This window comes from Linepithema humile, chromosome 6, assembly GCF_040581485.1.
Source record: "Linepithema humile isolate Giens D197 chromosome 6, Lhum_UNIL_v1.0, whole genome shotgun sequence".
In the NCBI taxonomy this organism is placed as follows: domain Eukaryota; kingdom Metazoa; phylum Arthropoda; class Insecta; order Hymenoptera; family Formicidae; genus Linepithema; species Linepithema humile.
The window spans coordinates 20,774,453-20,795,742 of record NC_090133.1 but is presented as its reverse complement, the minus strand read 5'-3'; the positions used below and the strand labels follow the sequence as shown (position 1 = coordinate 20,795,742).

Here is a 21,290-nt window from a genome sequence, read left to right as displayed (position 1 = left end):
TATATCTAGATATATTTTTCGCACAGTACAATAGCGTTTATTGTCTAATTTTTAAACTTATATTTAAATAGCACATTGATAAAAAAATTTGATGTTTTAATAAACCCTTTAATATTTAAAGTAAGCATGTGCGTTTAAATCGTAATCTAGGACTAAAGTCGTTAGATTGTGGAACATCTGCATAAACTGCATGTACAAAGTATTTAATGTCTACTTTATAGTAACTACACCATTTTCTAATAGTAATGGCCATCATCAATCGCATAGTGACGCGGAAGACGTGTGGACGCGATACGAATGGTATGGCCGCGAGTACGAGTTTCTTGCGGCCACTACCATAAGCGTATCTGTTGTGTATTCTTTTTTGTTAACATCGTCCGAGAACTTGGCATGGATAGTAATGTTTGTTCGACTTCAGATGATACTTGTAAAACATTGCATCAAATATACCGCGCATTTCTCTCATTCAAACGATTTTTTTTCTATTCTAATGATTACACATTTTGCACGTTTCAAGTGTAAAATATTTAGTGCGAACCAAAATTTTATTTATTCCTTATATTTTTAATTTAATACGCCATTAATATATGCTATTATATGCAACAATTTTCCATACTTTGCGATGTTACTAATAAGGGGTAAATTTTCAGTTGAATAATCTAAATTTATACAATACGCTTCAATAATTTAAAATACAAGAAATATAAAATAAGCTTATGCTTGTGCTATTCTTTTTTGACAGTAAATGGCTGTCGATTTACGAAGACAATTTTTCAATTGTATAATTTGCATTTATGAACACTTTTGTAAAAAATAAAAGCGTGTCTTTTGATAAGAAACATTTGCGTTGACAATGAATTGAGTTAAATCATCTGACGGTCTTATCGGCGCGTCTGTGCTCGCGTGGATCACTCATAGTTTTTTTTTCGGGAAAGACTATGCAAGAAGGCTTGTCATGTCGTCATGGCTGATATCCAAGATTGCGCTTTGACTCGGGAGAGACCGTACGCTGGAATCAGCAGCAGCAGCAGCGGCGTATTCTGCTTAAGTTATGGCCTCGGTTATAGCCGCCGTTCAGACTACAAATTCTCCCGCGGTGGTGTACACACACACACACACACACACATACACACCCATATATATTACGATAGGATTTGTACTTACCTAGTACGGAAACTACCTACAACTTAGCAGAATGCCAGCGTGCAGAAAGGCTCGTTGCTGCACGGGACAAATACGCGGTTACCGCAGAGATATTGCGTCTCAGGGTGCTACACACTCCGAGGAAAATAGCCTAATGATCGTATTGTGGCTGCCAGCTTGTCACAAAACACCTCCGGCGCGTCCGTGAATTTATCTGTCGCCGTTTCGCTCGTAGAAATCTACGTGTGTTTGAAAAAATCGAAATAAATGCGTTTATGATTATAGCGATTGACGATGGTCAAGAAAATTGGAAAAGAATAGAGTAAGGTGTTATTTCTGTGCGCGTTAATCGAGGTTTTAAAAATATAAATAATACGAGAATCAAAACTTTTCTGAAAGTTAAACGAAAGTTCAATGAAGTGGGATTTGATTGAAAGGAAAATAGGAAGAGGATAATAAGAAAACGTATGTCAGTTTTTTCGGTTTTAATGTCGTAACCCTGCCAAATACAATAATAATAATAGCAATAGTAGTAATTATAATAAGAATCGTAATAATGATAATGATAATAAGTATTATCTAAAATATGTAACCAACGCGTTTCGATAGTGTGGTTACCGAGACAGGTGCGTGGCTGTACCACACACAGGACGAACACGACATGCTATGTGTATGTACATCACACGTCGCTGCGACTCTTGACGGCGTATATTGTATTTATTTCAATAAATCACGTTAACTGCGACACCATACCACCCGGATCTTATAATATAAGATTCACTTCCATAATTGGAATCGCGAGATATTACAATATGCGCATTTCACGGCCGCACTCGGCCGGATATATTACTTTTTAGGACTTTCTCGTACAAAAACGTCACCGGACACGTTTACGATAATATCGTATATAAATATATAATATGTATATATATATATATATAAATATATATATGTATATATATATGTATATATATATATATATATAATTTCGTGCGTAATATATATTTCACTATTAATCTTTCCGCGACGTACAATAATTATACATTCTTCTCATTTTCTTTCGCTGCAATAAATAAATTATTATTCCAAATCAAAGACATCGATATCGATAACAGTAATATGATTACAACCACATTTACAATATATCTATATTTATATCTCTCTATATATATTTATATATCTTTCTTTCATTTCAACTAACGAACTCACCTGTGCGCAATAACGATACAGATCGTCTGCAAGCGCCGCGTAGTATAATAGAAAATATCCAGTTAACATAATGCCTTTCTTTATACAGTGTTTTATAATATATTATTATTGATCTACGTTTCTACGCAACATGTATAATTATGCTTAAAAGATAATAGTTAGTGGCGCGCAACTCTTTCGCCCTTTTTCCAAATTTTAGTAGCTTGCATTTTTTACCGTCATAATCAATATTTGTTCAATTATTTTAAATGTCAAATACAAATATATATTCGTAAGATTCGAGTATCAAATTGAAAATTTTATATATTGCTACGGCTTATATAAAAAAAGAAAATTTTTAGGAAATTTTTCCTTAAGAAATATTGTAATATTTACTCCATAGAACAAAGCTATACTGAAATTTGTAATTCAGGCTACGCTGCGCGCACCGCAGTGTATACATCCGTGCGAGATCCGAGAGAGAATTACTGGCCCCCATTGATTATATTATTCAGATAGAATTACGCTATTCTGATCCACCGATCATCTATCAAAGATCATCAAGCGGAGAACTTTACATACTATGTACAGTAATTATTGTTTCTCTAAATTACTATCTTACGACCTAGTAGTTCCGTTCGTTAAACTCACGTGAATATTCGCATCCTACAAATAGCGATATAGTTCGCGTTGTAATTTGTAAAAACAGTTATAAGATATTCGTATCTTGCGCACTTTTTTAGTATATTTTCGATATATAAAAATAAAAAATATCTTTTGGTCGCCTGTTGAAAGAGACATATACCGCGACATTCTGATATCCAACGAAAAAGAGAAAAACGTTAAAAAACTTGAAATCAAAAATTAGTGTTCTAAAATAGATAAATTGTTAAAAATATTTTATGATAAAATATGCTCGCTAATTAGGAAAATTAATTACTGAAAAATTGGTTAATTAAGAGAAATGTTATTTTCTTCGAGTAAATAAATGTGAAAAATAAATGCCAGGAATAAATATAACGATTAATCGAATTTTACGAATAACTTCGATTTATCGATCTTGTACGAGAGTAAGTCAAAAAGTAAAGAGATATTTAAGAAATCAAATCCTTCAAAACAATTATTTTACTTTTTAACTTTTTCTCGTATTAAAAAATAAAACTATATAGATATACGCAAGTATATGTGCAAAATTCAATATATGAAAGCACCAAGATATTATGAACATCATGTATGATAAGTAAAAAGAAATATCTGTAATCAACACGTATTTATATAAAGAACCAAAAATTTATGTATAATAAGTTTAAGAGTTTAAAAGTTACGTACGACTATATACGTGCGAATTGATGTCTGACGTGACAAGCTCTTATCACGCATTTAACACTTGATATAGTCGCAATCTTTATGGAATATACGAAGAGTGTGAAATGTTGAAAAATAAATCGCGGAATAAATTCAAAAATAATAACTTTAAAATAATAGGTTTTGTTAAATCGCTTGGTTATCTTTAAGGTAAAAAATAATTTTTTTAGGTTACTATTTTCAGGAAATGCTTAGAATGTGGTATCTCGTATAGGTGATATGAAAGGTGATTTCGCTTATTCTTGAAGTACTGATTCTATTTTTCAATCTTTCGTTCTATCGATTTTTTTCGAAACACATAATTTTGTTGCGATTTATTAAACAGTCGAGTCCGATACCTATTCATTGTTGCAAAAGAAACGCGTAGAGAAATATTGTCGAAGCGAAGTGCCAGTGCTTCTAGAATTATTACTAAGATCTTAATTCACGAGACTCCTCTCCGCACGTGTCGCGTATGCAAATGCCTAGGTAAGGTTTATTTTTAGCCAGACTCAACGGAGGTGCCAAATATAAATGACTCGCGTCCAAGAATCGGCGACTCGATCGCGGTGATTTCGAGTCCACGGCTGCGTAACCTCGATTAGTTAGTTGTCAGTTGACGTCTGTTAAGGCACTTGAAATGCTAATTTCGCTGGGCGAGGCTCCTCGAAGAAAATTCAGATGGAGCTCGTTTACCTACTTCCTTTCACGATTCGCCTTTTACGGGGAATTGAATAGTCGTACATTAACATGAGAAATAAGCGCTGATACATATACATATATATATATATATAGAGAGAGAGAGAGAGAGAGAGAGAAAGAGAAACAGAGAGGGACACTCGAATACGCGTAAAGCATCGGATTTTCTTGAAGCTCCACGTACTCTTCGATATAGGAACGTGTGTGCTCGGGGAATGTAAATCCGTAGCCGGCTTGTTTTTTTCTTCTCCGGAATATCAAAATCCCTACGACAATGCAACACTAGAAGATATCGCGCGATAAACTTCATAAGATGTCATGCTAATTGCAGCAGGAATGTTCAATGACTCGTTTCATCTTCCCATACGAGGACGGTAATTAACGCACACAGTACTCGTGCACTTTCGCGCGTGTCTTAAACCTACGAGCGATAACGATCGATATTACGTATTCTATGCAAATATAAAAACACTATTGCGGCCGAAATACCGAACGTGAGCAAGTGAGCAAGTAGAGTATATGAAAATGTTATGCATACACATCTATTGAACAAGTTATTCCTTTTCTTCATGTCGAATGTATAAGTAAATTTTATACAACAGTTATAACACTTACAAGTAGTATTTATTCACGAAAGCGGTTTTCGAAATCTCGAAAGACATTTATCATCGTGCACAAAGAATCGAGAAAAGAAATATCCGATCAATAAACGAAAAGCAAAGACTCAATTAAAATAAATTAATTATAGACATAAATTCGTCATTATTACAAGCTCCTCACTTGTTGACAGTACTCTCGAACACGTGTTTTAAAATTAAATAGAAATAATAAATTTAGCTTATCATAAGATATTAAGTTAGATGTATCATAAATATACAATATCGATCTGAAAAAATTGATAATCGAATTAGATAATCTTAATATTGAGCCGAAATGTTCACGAAAGATTACCAAGACCAAAAAATCTTCCCAAGGGATTTAGATATTCCGTTCATATATAATTATTTAATAAGCAACAATCTGATATTTGAATAAAAGGGGTAAGGCAATGAAATATAAGAGGACGAAAATGATAATGATGACAGATGACATGACATCGGTACATATTTTTACCCCATACGGCGCTCAGCGCTTCTTGATAGCCGTTTTGTCCAAGATATTTTCTACAAAGATACACGATTAATGTGGTCGTGAAACAGTCATATCTTGAATACTTCCTTTATTATCGTATTTTTCATTATATTTTCTATTGATAGTAATGTAAGAAATGAATACATTGCGAAAACATGACTATTGTCAATTCTGCCAATAAAGATCCTACTGTAGTCCTGTGATCTACATAAAATATTACGCAGAAAAGCAATAGATCCTTACTCTATTATTCATTCATCACGGAACCAATAATTGATTTATGCGATATGTTAAGGATTATATTAAACGATAATCTGAAAATTTTAGCATAAGATGTACAAAAATGTAGCGATGCATATTGGAGATTAATTATATTATAAATTTTAGAAGTTGTAAAAAAGTGCTTTCAATTAAATCGCGATCAATTGCAACATTTCAATCAAAATTAAAAAGAAATTCTGTCTTTTCGTCAGAAATACACTAGCGTCTCAGAAGTTTGTAGTAAAAACCAGATATAATTTATTAAAAATATTGACATTTATTTGATATAATATCAAAGTAGGTATATCCAAAAAACAATCGCTAGAATGCCAAAACCAAAGAAAGATTTTTGCAAAAAAAATTTAACCAATTTTATTTGCTACTATTATAAATATATAATAGTATATGTTCGTAAATTTACATCGATATTTTTAACATAATTATTATTATAATTATATTTATTAAAAAAAGAGAAATTACGGAAAAATCGTAGAGCTCGAAAAAACTTTTGAGCAGTGGTGTGAAATATGTTAACACATAAGCCAAACTTCGCGTAATGTTATTCAACAGATTATTTAAAATTTCATTAAAGATTTCTTAATTTTCTCATGAATTGCTTGTGTACCGTTACAAGCGCACTTTAAATGCCCGATATATTATTCCTGGATTCTCACTCTTTTTAATACCTTGAAGTTTCGCGCGTGTTTAATAGAATTTTTTAAGCCGAGGCGACACTCGATTTGAACTTCAGCGCGGAAGATACCGTAAAGCGCACCGAACTGGTCCTCCGGGCGAGGATTCGAAGGATCGGATTATGAAAGGTGTACAAGCACGAAGATTCGCGTGACTTAAGGCACTAACAGTATACTTAAGGCCTAACGTAACGTCCCCTTCCTTAGCATTAGAAGGCACTATTCCCTATTAGAATACAACATGTAACAAATGTTAATTTATCGACCCTCGCATTAATCTTACACGCAGAGGTTTTCTCTTTAATGATATAAACTGGCTCTAGCATATACTGGCATCTTGTTCCGTCGTTTCAACTGGCTCCAGAAATTGTCTCAACTATCTATAGTCGCATTTATGCAGCGGCGAAAATTACTTCATCACGGTTCGAAGAAACCAAGCTAATACTATGTCATCTACACAGTGCATCTCGCAAAGTTTCTAGAAATTATGTACACGATGTATTACACGATATCAAGCGAGCGCATTGAGATTTCGTGGCCCTTACGATTCCGATCGTGTTCGACATGTGGAATCAATGACTTTAATTTTCCGTTCGTTAAAACAATGTTGAATTAATAAAATTAATTAATTTTAGACTTTTCTACTCTTTCTTAAATAGACTAAAAAACTCTTTTTTTTCTATTACAATAAATAAACGAGAATTTTTATTGACCAGCAATTTATAACTAATTAAATAATTTGGAGCACAAATTGCACTTTTAAATTAATAATTCCGAAGTCATTAATTCGATTCGTCAAAGACATCCTGATATGATTGTTATTTATAATCAGATAGTCGTAAAGAACGATGTCATAAATATATGTGTAAATTCGATCGTCCTTCCGACAATAATAACGCAGGATGTTTGAGCATATATTTCGGCATTCTGCGGATTTATTGAGCTGTTGAGCTTTCTATCAGGATGCCAATGTCAAATGCAGCTAACATCATTCGCATATAATATACATGCATCAACACGATATAAGGATCGAAGATCTCAAGGTGCGATAGAAAAGAATAATTTATTCGATTATGCTTTCCTTCCCGTAAAGCACGAAGTATTAACGACCCTTATGATTGCACCTTCTACTTTGGCACCTTTACGCAGAATCAAAATTAGACGATTTGCGAATACGATTGAAGAAAACTCTTTTAACAAAAAAAGCATCGTACATATATAATATAGTGCCATTAGTTGATATTGCTTTTTACGCACTCGTAATACTGGCTTTTGAGATGCCGATATCCCACTTCATCACTAATGAAATGTCAATGATTGTCCGTCCCTAAACGCGAAATTCTTTGTGCATAATCAAAAGATTGCTCTATTAATGCTTTACGAAGTGTTTACGATCATGATTGTAGTTTATTTAACTGAGCATGCTAAGTCCCAAGCTCCGTCACCGGAGTCCGATATACTCTTTAATTTACATTCTTATTGTTTACTTACCTTAATTAATTCACCTTTACTGGCTCTATTCTTCGCAATATATATGATATGCTCTAGACTAGTTGAGCTGGCCTTATTTATAAACGTATAGATATATATAATATATATATATATTAAAAAAAGAAAACAAACTCGGAAATTCGAACAAGTAAAAATTGGCTAGAAACAAAAGAGAAAGATACATATGATAATGACACGTCTCGTCATGCCGAATCTGTAGCGCGAATCTCGATCACGCAAGCGGATCTTTCCTTCATCAAAAATCGTGAAGTGACAAACGCGTCTTTGTTCGAGTCCGATAATTGTTTAAAACAAAAAGAGAGAGAGAGAGAGAGAGAGAGAGAGAGAAAGAAAATGATTATCCACTTGCGTTTAACGCTAATAATTCCAATACAATTATCGCAGCTGCGGTTATCTTTTCCCGGGAAAGATCGATTTGAAAGACTCGCGAGAGACAGCACCGAGACGATCGTCCGATCGAAACTGACCGGCGTCGCGATTGCTTGGCTCGCGATTAAACGCTAAACCTAATGAACGATTTGTTTGCATCGTTGCGATCTCTTTTCTAGTTTTCTTTTTTCCTAGTTACCGCCCGCCCGACCGACCGATCCTGTCCCAAGATTCGGGTGGGGGACGCGGTTCAGGGCGCGGCTCTTCAGGTCCCAAATGTAAAGAAATATCATCGTCGTCCCTCGTCTAGGATCACTCGGGATCACCAGCCGATTAACGAGGAGACCGTTCTCCCCCGCCCCTCGTCAATCGGCATGCGCTTTCTCTCGCGTCGCGCGCGACTCTAGACGGTCCTCTTCATCAGTGCCTCTTCATGTGGAGCGACAAATGGTCGCTCCGCGAAAACGATCGCTGACAGAGATGGCACTTGAACGGCTTTTGGCCCGTGTGCTTGCGATAGTGCCGTGTCAGCTCGTCCGATCGTGCGAATTTCCACGTGCAGCCTTCCCATGTACACTGATACGGCTTCTCGCCTGTAACAAATAAATGAAACACCTCGTTGATAAGATATGTTAGAATGGATTAACGGATTTACCGATAGTTATGTATTTTATAATACTTGAAAGAAAAAATATATTTTTCGAAGTTGAGAGACATTTTCTCTTCGCGTTAATCACTTTTCATTGATATTTTTTAATTTTTAAATGACAGAACTCTTTTTTCGAAATACAGCGTCTCAGTTTGTCCTAAGTCGTTTTCTTCGACATATAACCAGAACTATTTATTTAATGTATCAGGAACTCTAGAACTATTACAAATAAAGCCAGAACTCTAATATTTATAATTAATAATTTAGTTTCCATGAAATGAGACGCCAACTTCACACACATAAGCTGAGATCGTAAAAATAAATCTCGAATATATAAATATTAAATTCAACATTCATAGGATTTCAAGGAAATGAAAACTTACATGTTATATAATTCTGTCTAAATTTGATAAAAAGTAGAGAAAAAAATCGTAAAGAGAAATTCTGTTAAAATATGATAGCATATTTTTTATATCAATCCTTCATCGCAAAAATTTTTCTTTTTCTCGCTTCAAAAATGCATAAAGATATGTTTATATATGATTTTTGCACGTGCTGCACGTACTATTGATAACAAATTATTACACAAGCAATTACGAAATTTATCGCATGTTAATCATGTCGCACAAGATAGCAGTCTCATATAAAAGCTAGCATTTCTATATTTCTATCGCATAACAGCAGCGTTTACGTTAAGCTTCTTATTGCATCACAAAGTGTCGAATAATTATTGAAATGGATAAACTTTTTGTCTTCATGTTGATGATTGTTATCATCGGTTCTGCATTTTTAATTCAGGAAGCATGTAAGTTTTCATTTTTCTATAAATGTACTGCACAATTATGCGTAGTGATAATTTCTAAACAATACGCAATACGCGTATACAATAAGTAGTGCATATAATTAAAAAATATATTTCACATTTACGTAGACGCGCGGGGATGTCTGCATGGTTCTAGATACTACGACGGCTGTAACTGGTGTCATTGTGTGAATGGCGGATATGCTTGTACCAAAAGATTTTGTTCACAAAGCACCGACTAATTTCATTACTATCAAATATCCGTAATAACTAAAAAATGCATTTTCTTGTTATACATCTAAACATTTTTAAGTATGAGATATAAGTCTTGGAAAATAATACATTGTATATGTCTCGTATGAAATAATAAATATACTTCATGAGTTAGCGCTTATCTTTAATCTTTTCATAATTAAATTGAAAAAAGTGGTGCACATAGAACTAAATTGTGTAAAACCAACAAATTCGAAATATATATCAAGGATATTCAAATTATATTTAAAAAAGATCATATATTATTTTTACGGCCCACTAAATTTACATAAAATATATATTCATCGACAATAATTTATCTTCCCCTATTGAAGACAAATTTATCTGTTGTAATTACATATGTTGTAATTACATATTCAATGATCAGCCAGTAAATGGTCAAACTGTTATCATGAAAAATATGTACCATAATTATTACTTGATTGCCTGTTAAAATATTGCTAATTATTGCGATAAAACTTGCACTTCTAAATATACGACTTGTTTTGACACGATAACAAGTTTATTGCGATAGAGAACCTAACCTAACCCCTCTAACTGAACGAAAATAAAAATCTCGATTAACTTTAATTTTAACATATCTTATCGATAAAACGCGATACATTTATTGCTTGCTAATATCTAATCAAGATTATAAATGCGCACATAAAAGCTGTCATCCATTGTTTTAAATGGATAAAAAAATTCGCACACATTGAATTTTGCATTGTATAATAAATTTTTGCAAAAAACTTGCATTAAATAAGTAACAAAATGTTGTATAGATACAGCGTATTGATATTAATAATTTTTCGCTAACATTTATTTTAAAAATATTCGAAATCAAGAAATTAAAATTTCTAAGAATTTATAAAAGATTTTGTTACTAAATGAGTAGAAAAATTAATTTAAAATTATTTTTTTTGTGCGACATTTTTTAAGGCAATTTTTGTCCTATACCAAGATAAGTCGAAAAACCAATTTTGCGTCCTCTTCATGTTAATCTTAACTTATCTCATCGATAAAACGATATGTGTGTACAGTTGTCATATGCCAAACTCAAATGCACAACGCATAGTATAAAAGCTGCCATTTGTTCGTTTGCCATATCAGTAAAGAAATATTAAATTTTGCATTGTACAAGAAATATTGCGTAATTAGCAAAATGTCGTACGGATACCCCATAGTGGTTTCAATGCTCTTTATCGTTTCATCGGCCGCTATAGCTCACGGATCATTATCAAGTAAGCTTTTATTTTTTTACGTATCGAGAGTACCAATGTCGTAACAATAATGTCTTGACGCATAATAATGCATATACCTGTAAAAAAATTTGTTTCTTTATATAGTTACGCAGCGAAGATGTGGACACGGTATTAGTTACTATGACAGATGCGATAACTGTGGTCGATTGACTGACTGATTTAGAAGTTAGTGCATGTAGACGAGCTATGTAGTCCGGTGTCCTGGGGAATCTATTCGATCGCCTCAATGTCTATGCATACAATTATTGTATATTACCGTTTTATGTAATTATGGTAGTAATATCACACTAGCTCATATACACAATGAAATCTTGTGTATCTGCAATCGTGACTGGCTGTTGCACAAAATAAATATAAATAATAGCAAAGAAAATATATATATATGTCTTTCTTCTTTCTTATCACAGACATCCGTAAATTTTTATTCTTATTTATATGAGTTTTTCACGTGCTGAATTCTAGTGAAAATAGATATGTATTGCTAGTCATGAGAAATATTTTATATTTTTAATTATTTAATTTGTTTTAATTCGATAAGTAATGCTGTGTTTGTAATAAACATGAAAGCCTTGATTTGATCAACATATATTGATCTATATTTAATAAGATGATAGCGTCGTAAATAGCATTATCATATCGTAAATTATCGCAATAATAAAAAAATACAGATCATGTTATACGATATATATATTTACAAGTTTAAAAGATGTAAAATCGTTTATATATCAGATTTATTCATTTAAGAAGAAAGCAAGTATTTAAGAAAAACTTTTTTAATTGATTAGCAATTTTTAATTACACAGTTCATTAAATGCACATTAAATATATATTTAAATTCTCATTAACACTATTAGTAAATTTTAAATTAATAAATTAGTAAATTTATTTATTTGATTTTAACGTGCAATTTATGACAAAATGATATATTTTTACGAATATATTTTAAGTAGGCAATGATACTTACGTGATCTGACGCAATATTATTATATGAACGTGAGATTCTCATGGTTTTATTATCATACAGATATCACTTAAATCAAATTTACGTGTCCAATGCATTTTTATCGCTTGTGTGGCCTAAAATACGTCAGAGAGAGAGACAGAAAGAAACAAAAAAAGAGAATAAAGTACAAATGTCACGAAATATAGATACAGCAGTCCTATATAATAATCTTTTATGCGTATTTCTTTCAAAAAGAATTCATCATCGAAACTAGAGTATCGCTAAAATCGTATAGAAGTTTATCATGGCGTACAACAAAGTATTTATGATAATAGTCATTACTAGCTTAATTGCATTACAAAATTCCACTGTAAAAACATGTAAGTTCTCACATTTTGTGTCATTATATTATTCTTTGTTTACACAAACAATTGGTAATAATCTGAAAATTAATAAAAATTTTCATCGTTTATACAGCGCAAAAATGTGTGCGAAGTAAAATCTATTTTGACGAATATAACTATTGCTTATATCATCCAACTGATAATATGAATTGCACCCGTAAACTTTGTGATTCACACGGGTCGAATATATCAGTGCATATAAGAGTGCATCCAGCATCTATTAATTTCTGGCAATAACGTGCTAATTTGCATATGTGCATCAACCAACAAGTTACATTTTTGCTATATACTGTAGAAAGCGAACAAAAATGTAATTTTGGTATAAATAAAAACAGAATAAACAGCGTAAATAGAATAGAAGACTTTACAGGATTCCATATGTATAGATCGTTAATATTAAATATTAATTTTTTTATTCTTAAAATTATTTCGATCCTTTATAATAATATTATATAAATGCATTATATTCCGCTGCAGAATGATTACACAGAGTACCGCGTGATTCCACAATATAGGGACGAAACGTCGAAGCAAGGCGAGGAATTGCTTCGTGCGCTTGAAATGTACCATGGAAACGGCACTATCGCCGATGACGTAATCGCCATCAAGTTCAACCGCTTCGTGCAGCGCGAGACGAAGACGGACTGGCGAATCGAACGTTACGATCAGGTGCCCGGTGCGCGATCCCATTAACCGCGACCGGCTAAGCCCGGGTAATGGCCGGCACGATTGAGCGACGGAGGCGACGACGTGCCGTCTCTTCTCATCCCGATCTCGTGGAAACCGCGCCGCGGTTTGATCGATATATTTGCGTTCCCCGGTTCGCGAATCCCCGACAGATCGAGCGAAGCTGCTCGCTTGTGGGTTGTAAGTCACAGGCGGGTCAAGACAAGGAGTGTTATTACCGCGTGGATCAGACGGAAGAGATGGGGATCCGATGCTTAACCCTTAATTTGGTATTTGCCCTTGCAAATGGCCGGTGTTAAGGCACGGCCGGAACAATTATCGCGTCAGTGGGGCGTGAGCCGCGGCCCGGTGAGAGACGAGGCAGAGTAACGCACATTTATTATTACGCATTAGAGACGATTAATCTTTATAAATCGGACGTTTTAATTACCGCGACGCACGAAGGGGGGAAAATCGCCGTGAGATCGGCGAAGAATCACGCCTTCGGTGCGCCTCTCTGCGTGGCGACTTTCCGCGTAGATGGCGAAATTCTGATATGCAAAAGAAGCGTTATATTTTTTTTCTACGAAGACACTTTATCTTTCGTCACGGTTTATCCCATTGTGTTCATGTCCGGGATAATAGAATAATGCGCGCTCGCGATTCCTCGGAAAATGGATTGCCGTCGTTATCGCGGCGCTGATAGTTAACGTTGCATTGTCCGTAACAACCGTAGTACCGCCGTATCGCGGGAGAAAGAAAGAGAAAAAGAAACCCAGTCACTTCGGAATATTAACGTCACCTTTTTGACGGTACCGCGGGGCTAATTACCGAACGGTAATTAACGACGTAGTCCTGAAAGCCGGCGTAATTAAAGACGCGCGACGCGAGGGAACGGCAGGTTGTTTTCCGCGCTCGACGCGCGCGCGCGCGCGATTGGAAAGGATTGAGCCTTAGTGGTGGAATCGAAGCGGCGGGGCGCGGATGATCGAAGACACGCTCGCCGCGGTAGATCTAAATCGGCCGTTTTAACGTCTCGACGCCCATCGGGCGAGTATTATTGCGCAATTCTGCCCGGGATATGCGAACGACTAATGACAGGGAAGGAACTCGCGCTCGCGCGCGTTGTTGTTGCGCAATCGTGAGTAATTAGTTCATTTACGAGCCGTATGCGCGTAATATCGGCCGATGGGCAACGATCGAACGTCGCATTAGTTCGCCCGTTATTAATGCATTTCGATCGCATTTTTGCGCACGGTCCGTGCGTTTATTGCGCCATAGATTAACATCGCGTTATCTCCCCCATTGGTTGTCTTCCTTTTCCCGGCGCGTAATTACTTAACCGTAATAGTGAGTTTAACACGTGTGTATTCGCGCACAAAAGTTCGCGAAATAAAAAAAATATTTATATAATTTAAGGAACCGTGTACATCGTGCGTCCAATATGATAAAAATCACTGATTGATCATACGTATACAACTTCATAGAGTTGTATAGCATTTTGTACGTAGTTTATTGATTCTGGAAATCGATGAAGAAAATTTGCAAAGTTTTATTTACGCAAAAGACAAGAGTTAAAAGGCAAGAGTTAGTAAAAAAAAAATGCCCGTAAAATACGCGAATTTATGAAGAATGCTCTTTATACTTTACTTCACACGCAGTTAAGTGTTTCTAATAGTTTTATAGCTTGCCCAGATGATATCATATCTCATTCTTTATGTTCTTATATTATACTCGTACATTTTATAGAGCCCCTAACGAAGTGATACGATCATTAACCTCGTCGCAATGCACCGCTTTTTTTATGATGCAGATGCACACGATCTATTTATCACGCGCGTAGGAAAGTACGCAGAGACATTGTTTAATTATCGCATCACGGCGTGTCCCGTCCTTTGTTACACTTCAGATAGCGAGATAGATGAGCCTATTTATCTTGAGACAAGCCCGCTGGAGTCACGCAGAGCGAAACTTTGAGGACAGTATAGTATCATAACTGCAACGCGATACATAAACAAGATGTTACTTGACGTAACTCCAAACTATACGACAATGAAGACATTTTAAACTTTTCTTTTTCATTCAAATAAATTGCATTAATCTTCTTTACGAAAAGAACCGAGCTATTACAATGTCACACTGTACAGAATATTTGCCACAATAGCCGTATTACGAGATCGCTGAACGCGTAAATTAGGCAACTTGCGTAACATATCTTGCGGATCTACCGTTCGAGTATCAGTTAACGAAGCTGTACGCTTCGAGACATTTGCGGCGCGAGGCATATAATTATCATATCGCAGCACGTGAGAAAGTTGCTCCGACGCATAGTTAAGCGACACGATGCGTGTTGGTAATGAGGAGCGAACTAACAGCTCTCTCGACTAGAACGCTAAGGGGAGAAAAAAATAAAGCGTGTCGTTTGTAGATGCAACGTTCACGTGATGTCAGACTGTAATGAGATTCCGAGCGTTCTCGATGCATCTTCAAATCACGTACGAATAATTTATACGAATAATTTATTTCACTTTTAAAGCGCGCAATTGAATTCGTTTTTCTTGACGAATAAAATGTTTCTTTAACGCAATAATAAGGAAATATTCAAATTTGAAAATCATTTAGTTCAATAATTTACTCATAATCACTAGTATTAATAATTGAATCAAGCAAGTCCACAACTTGTGATATTGCTTTTAAAGAGTTTCAAGTTTTAAATAAAACTTAATATTTTTACGCCAACTGCAAAAATGATGGATTTGCTTCGCAAATATGGATATGCTGCGAACTCCTCGATTACTAAATTACATCGTGAATTCGCGTTAATGTCGCGGCGCGCTTAATGACGACTTGAATTTATCAAGTTCTCAAATCATCCCTTCGTACGTAACAAATCAACGAGCGGAGAGGCGGAGCATTGTCATTATTATTACGAAGACTATCGAGCATGAAAGTCGGGCCGACAGTGAATATTGCAGCTAAGATTATGGGAAACTGTTTTGCGGGAAAGAGAGCAACGACAATTTGCAACAACGATTTGCAACGATCAGCGAGAACAATGCGGAGAAGCGTGCTCATCAGGAAATCGTTAACCCAGCGAAGGTAATCGCAGCCTTCGGCATTAGTGCATAAGTGCATTGTTAATAACAGGGTACGCGAGGCACTACCACCACACTCGCTAGAGAAATCTACAAAGCGAGCTCTGCCTATGATGATCGGCGTATCCTTCGATACACGGAACCGATCGGCTGACGTTGTCCGGCTTACGCCAAGGCTAATTCGCCTTAATTAATACACGAGGTCTCACCAAACCTCCTCCTGTCTATCACGGGTCACGCCAGTCGGCTGACACCGAGCCTGTATTCTGATACGCGAGCACAGTGATTCTCAGCCTCTAACGTTTTTTCCGATCGGTTTCAATTTTTTGTTACGGAGAATATCGCGAATAATTTGGACGCAACGATAATTATAAAATCGATAATTATTAAATAGAATGGAATTAATATAAAACACTAATGACATGCCAGAACGGCATTTTAATTATGCAACGATTTCAATGAGCGATCGATGAGTAATGGCATGTAATTGCGAAGAATAAAATATAATTGGCTTTATTAAGATTTATAAATATATAATAGAAGTCGCGCCATTAGTATCTTTAATATAGAATTCGCGCTCTTTCCCTCTTTCCCACGCGTATTACTGAACGGCCTAAATTCATAATTGTAAATAAACTTAAATTTATATCGCTCCCCATTTAATTACACGTCTCGTTAAGAATTCTTTTGACTCAATCAAAATCGTGACTGGCGGAAAACTCTGGCATAGAAAAAAAAATAATGATGCTTTTAAAAGAAACGGCAGGCGTTTCTTAACTCACGCGGAATCATCCGCCGAGGGAAATGCGATAATTAGAGATACCCCGTAGATACAATGTTGCTATGCGATTTCTCACAAGCGGATAAGGAATTTTATGTATACGTTAATGGGCGTAGGAAACATCTCTCACCATATGATCGTGCAAGGGCGATTTACCGTGTGCTCATAATGAGCTATGATTCTCTACCTGTAATGCAACTCTCGTTACACGCAACAACGTGCGTCAGGATACGCCGCTATTCGTCGATATTAGAAGTAATATTAAGCTGTTATTGTTCCGTTACGTCGTCAATGAGGCGCGTAATATGAACAACGTCGAACAAGACGCATAATCTCGCGCATAGGCAATTAATATCGTTGATTACGATTCACCCTTTGGCCCGCTACTTATTTTATCGAAAAGTTTTCTGTACGTCATAATTTCAAATTATAATTCAATTGAATTTATTACTATTCGTGCAGTGTATATCCCGATGAATCTGGGAAAAGCTAAAAATGATAATCAATAATAAGAAGCATATACCACATGTAGAATTCTAGAAATCCTTTTGTAGATTTTATAGCACGTAACTATCGTGTTTAAAAAAAAAATGAATATTTTATTCCAACACAAATAGCAATGAGGAAGATAGTTATGCAACCGAACGACTCGTAAAGCATAATATTTAATATGCAAAGTTTCCTGAAGTTACGAGCCGCTGAAAACTAGCAGGCTGTTATTTCCCGAACGGGGACAATTTTACAATCGCTCCCGCTGGCTTCGCAACGGCGGTCATGATCGCGCGATTTGCGAGCGAGTTATACCGCGGAATGGTAGAAATGACGGTAATCAATGATTGGCATTTCCCACATTCAGTATACCGGCTTGTATCCGCTTTGCTAAGAATACCTCGATGGCGGCACGATGCCGTGGCGTTAGAATGATGGATGGGCGGTGGCGGCGGTGGTTTGCCGCTACGAACCGACAATAAACCGGCCGTTGAAACAATTATCAGTCGAAACAAAGCGCATACGACGGTCGGGACTGTCAAGTAATGGCCTTTCATTTACCGATCACCGCGCACCGAGAGAGTTTCGTAAAGCCATAGTGGAAAGGATTTCGTTTACCATAATGGCATCCTAATGCGCGAAGCATGTTCCAATCTATACGTTGCGAGTTTCTCCCCGCGAAGTCGGAGTAACGAGAAGGAACTGGAGCATAAAGATGACTTGTGAAATAAAAAATACGAGCGGTCCTCCGCTCGTATTAATCCGTTTGTGGCATATTTAGCGCTGAATACGCATGTTAAAATGTAGCAACAAAAAAAAATAATGGATATAATGAAAATTTTAAGTAATTAAGAATTTGAGTGTAAAGATCGCACACATAACAGTCAAATATTATAATAGCACGTATTAATTTAAACAATTTTATAACATTTTCGATTTTAACAATAATGGAATGTACATCGTTCATTGATCAAAAGATAAATGGTTTATTTGGTTGAAAATTTGTCCAAAAAATCTCAAGTTTATGGAGATTGACCCAATAAAAGATCTCGGGGGGGATTCCAACGAACGTCTCTGGGTTGAGCACCGCGGTTGCGCCACGTCTCAGTTGAAGCATGGACCAGACAAAAGATCCTGGTTCTCACGACCACGCCCTCTCCCCGCCGCCTCTGCCTTCACCAGACGGCGGCGATGCCTTCACGAAGGTACCTATCCACCGGAAATTCCTGAAGCAACCGCGCCGCGCCACATCGGGTTGTGTATGCACACGGTCAAGTACGGAATGGAATAGAACGGAACGGCGCGATCTCTTCCAAGTTCTCGTGACGCGATAATAAATGGCCAGAGTTGTACATCTATACGCGAGGGCGCCCGTACGAAAGCGTGTAAAAGTGCGAATTCTCACTGGACAGAGGCATCTCCTCGGCGACGCTTAAGAACGGTATCGAATTTCCGCGGGGCTCTCGCGCTCTCGTGGCGTGCGAATGTCGGCGAACTTTGACCCCGGCGGGTCGCGGATCACGCGCGCGAAAAGTCCTGGCGAAGGATAGCACGGCGCCACGCCATGCCATGTGTGCCTCTTATCTGTTATCCTGTAGCTCGCACAAGAGAGTCACATCCTAGAGTCTAAGTCCGTAAAGCGCGCACAAGTTGGATCAAGAATCGTTATTAAATTCCTTCTCCCATAAAATACGAAAGATCCTCCGTAATCGAACAAACTTGCGCTTATCGTGGAAGATTGATTTTCAGAAGTACCTCGCTATTGATATCGGACAGCTATTTCTCGAGTTTGCTACTCGTAAATCTCGCGGCGAGCAACTACCGGTTACCGCGTCCGTTTTGAGCACCTTGTTCGCGCGGCAGCCTCGGTCTCGTGGATACTGAAGGAATGTCCGATGACTAATGATTTACCGTGAGTACCGAGTACTTGACCCAGCTGGACGACAGGTCATTAACTACCGGTCGTACACTTAAGTTAAACATTATTATTATCGACACAAATCTTACGGCGATATTTGGTAACGAGATTGTGAGTTTCGCGTCGATTTCACGTGGGAAGACGGAGATAATGACTCCAATCTGTACGTAGCAAAGTTTCTTCGCCAAGCAGAAGAGATTTCCATGTCCGCTCACACCGAAAGCATCATGCTGTCGTGCGAAACAAGGGTCTAACTATGTGTCTATGCACGATACGTAATTGCACGGCAATTAAATTCTTTTTTTGTCAACTTTTTTCCACATACTAGACGGTCGCTGATTTCAGATATTCTGGCATATTTCTATCTAGGTGCAGATTAATGCTGCTTTGAGCGAGAAGCTCACACTGCGCGAAACAATAACATACCTAGCGAAACTGCACATGCGAAGGGAGAGAAGGGATCGAAGTTAAAATGACGAAGCGCGTAATCGTTTCAACAATCGCTGACGCACGCGCGTGAATCACGATCGCATATAACGATCATCGAGATTGCAGCGCGTTTGTTTCTCTGAATCGATTGATTTATTCGATCTTGATTAGCTTTCTCAACTGAAGTTCCAGTAAGACATGTTGAATAGTTTTTAATCGTGTGGTGAAGTAAAGAGATTTATGATACAAAGATATGTAATTCAATTAATTTTTTGCTTCTACATTCAGTAGCTTATAGTGATATAGTGGCCTTTTGTATCTTTACAATCTGCATATTTTATGCAGATTTCCCACGGTATATGTCGATCTAAATATAACTTGAACTATGCAGAATAATCGGAGAAAAATATTATTTTTGATAATAGTAATTCAAACAGATGTAAAAATATAGACGCATAAATTACTTATCGAGAAAACTGTAGACACGAGTTATTCTTTTTACACTATCGAGATATTCGGCCAGATTAAAGCCTAATAAAATCAAAGTGAAACTTTTTCAATTAACTCACCGGTGTGGGTCCTCTTGTGCGCCTTGAGATGCGAGCTCTTCGTATAAACTTTGTCGCAGCCGGCGACATCGCATCTATGAACTTTGCGTTTTTTCAACGCGTCGCCGCATTCGCTGTCGACACTTAAACTGCCGCCAACACCAGCGTTTCCTCTACCGCCCAATCCGATGCCCGCTGCTAACGCCGGGCGTTTATGGAACACGCTGTAATTAGACAATTAAAATCGCAAAGGGTTAAAAATGATGTTCGTAGATTCAAGCGAAAATATTTCATAAGAGCTATTTAGTTATTCTACACTCTCTCTCTCTCTCTCTCTTCTGCATCCCGATTTTTTGTAATAATTTTTTTTACAGAAATATATTTTCTGTATATAAATAAATTTTACGATCTAAAGAAATTAACATAAGTAAAATATAAGAACAAGGAGCTTATTGAGAAAATTTCAGAAATAAAAAGGAATCCAAATTATACAAGCAAATTGCGTATGAAATTATGATAGTATTATATACTATAAAGCGATTATTTTCAAAACGGTATTTTAATTGCATAATTTATTCCTAACATATTTATTTCTGAAAAAAATTATGATATCGACAGTCACGATTTGATTTAGTTTTCCGCTTTATACGATCAAAAAACTTGCCGAGTGATAAACTTTCGATCGAAGCACATATGGAAGGCAGAAAATA

General features: G+C 36.3%; 1 protein-coding gene and 1 long non-coding RNA gene across 3 annotated transcripts in view; one reads left to right on the top strand and one right to left on the bottom strand.

Annotated features, from left to right (window-relative positions):
* Window positions 1-1,613: 1,613 nt before the first annotated feature.
* LOC105671821 (uncharacterized) overlaps window positions 1,614-21,290 on the bottom strand; it is a 305,353-nt gene continuing 285,676 nt past the window's right edge. For both annotated transcript variants that reach the window (XM_012366293.2, XM_012366291.2), the window contains 2 exons: window positions 20,602-20,804; window positions 1,614-8,932 (listed from right to left, as the gene is read on the bottom strand). In XM_012366293.2, the coding sequence (XP_012221716.1) occupies window positions 8,760-8,932; window positions 20,602-20,804 (376 nt within the window). In that variant the 3' untranslated portion in view covers window positions 1,614-8,759. The remainder of the gene's footprint in view (window positions 8,933-20,601; window positions 20,805-21,290) is intronic.
* LOC105671822 (uncharacterized) lies at window positions 10,419-11,684 on the top strand. The gene is made up of 2 exons (XR_001100698.2): window positions 10,419-11,286; window positions 11,392-11,684. It is a non-coding gene; the product is annotated as an uncharacterized lncRNA (long non-coding RNA).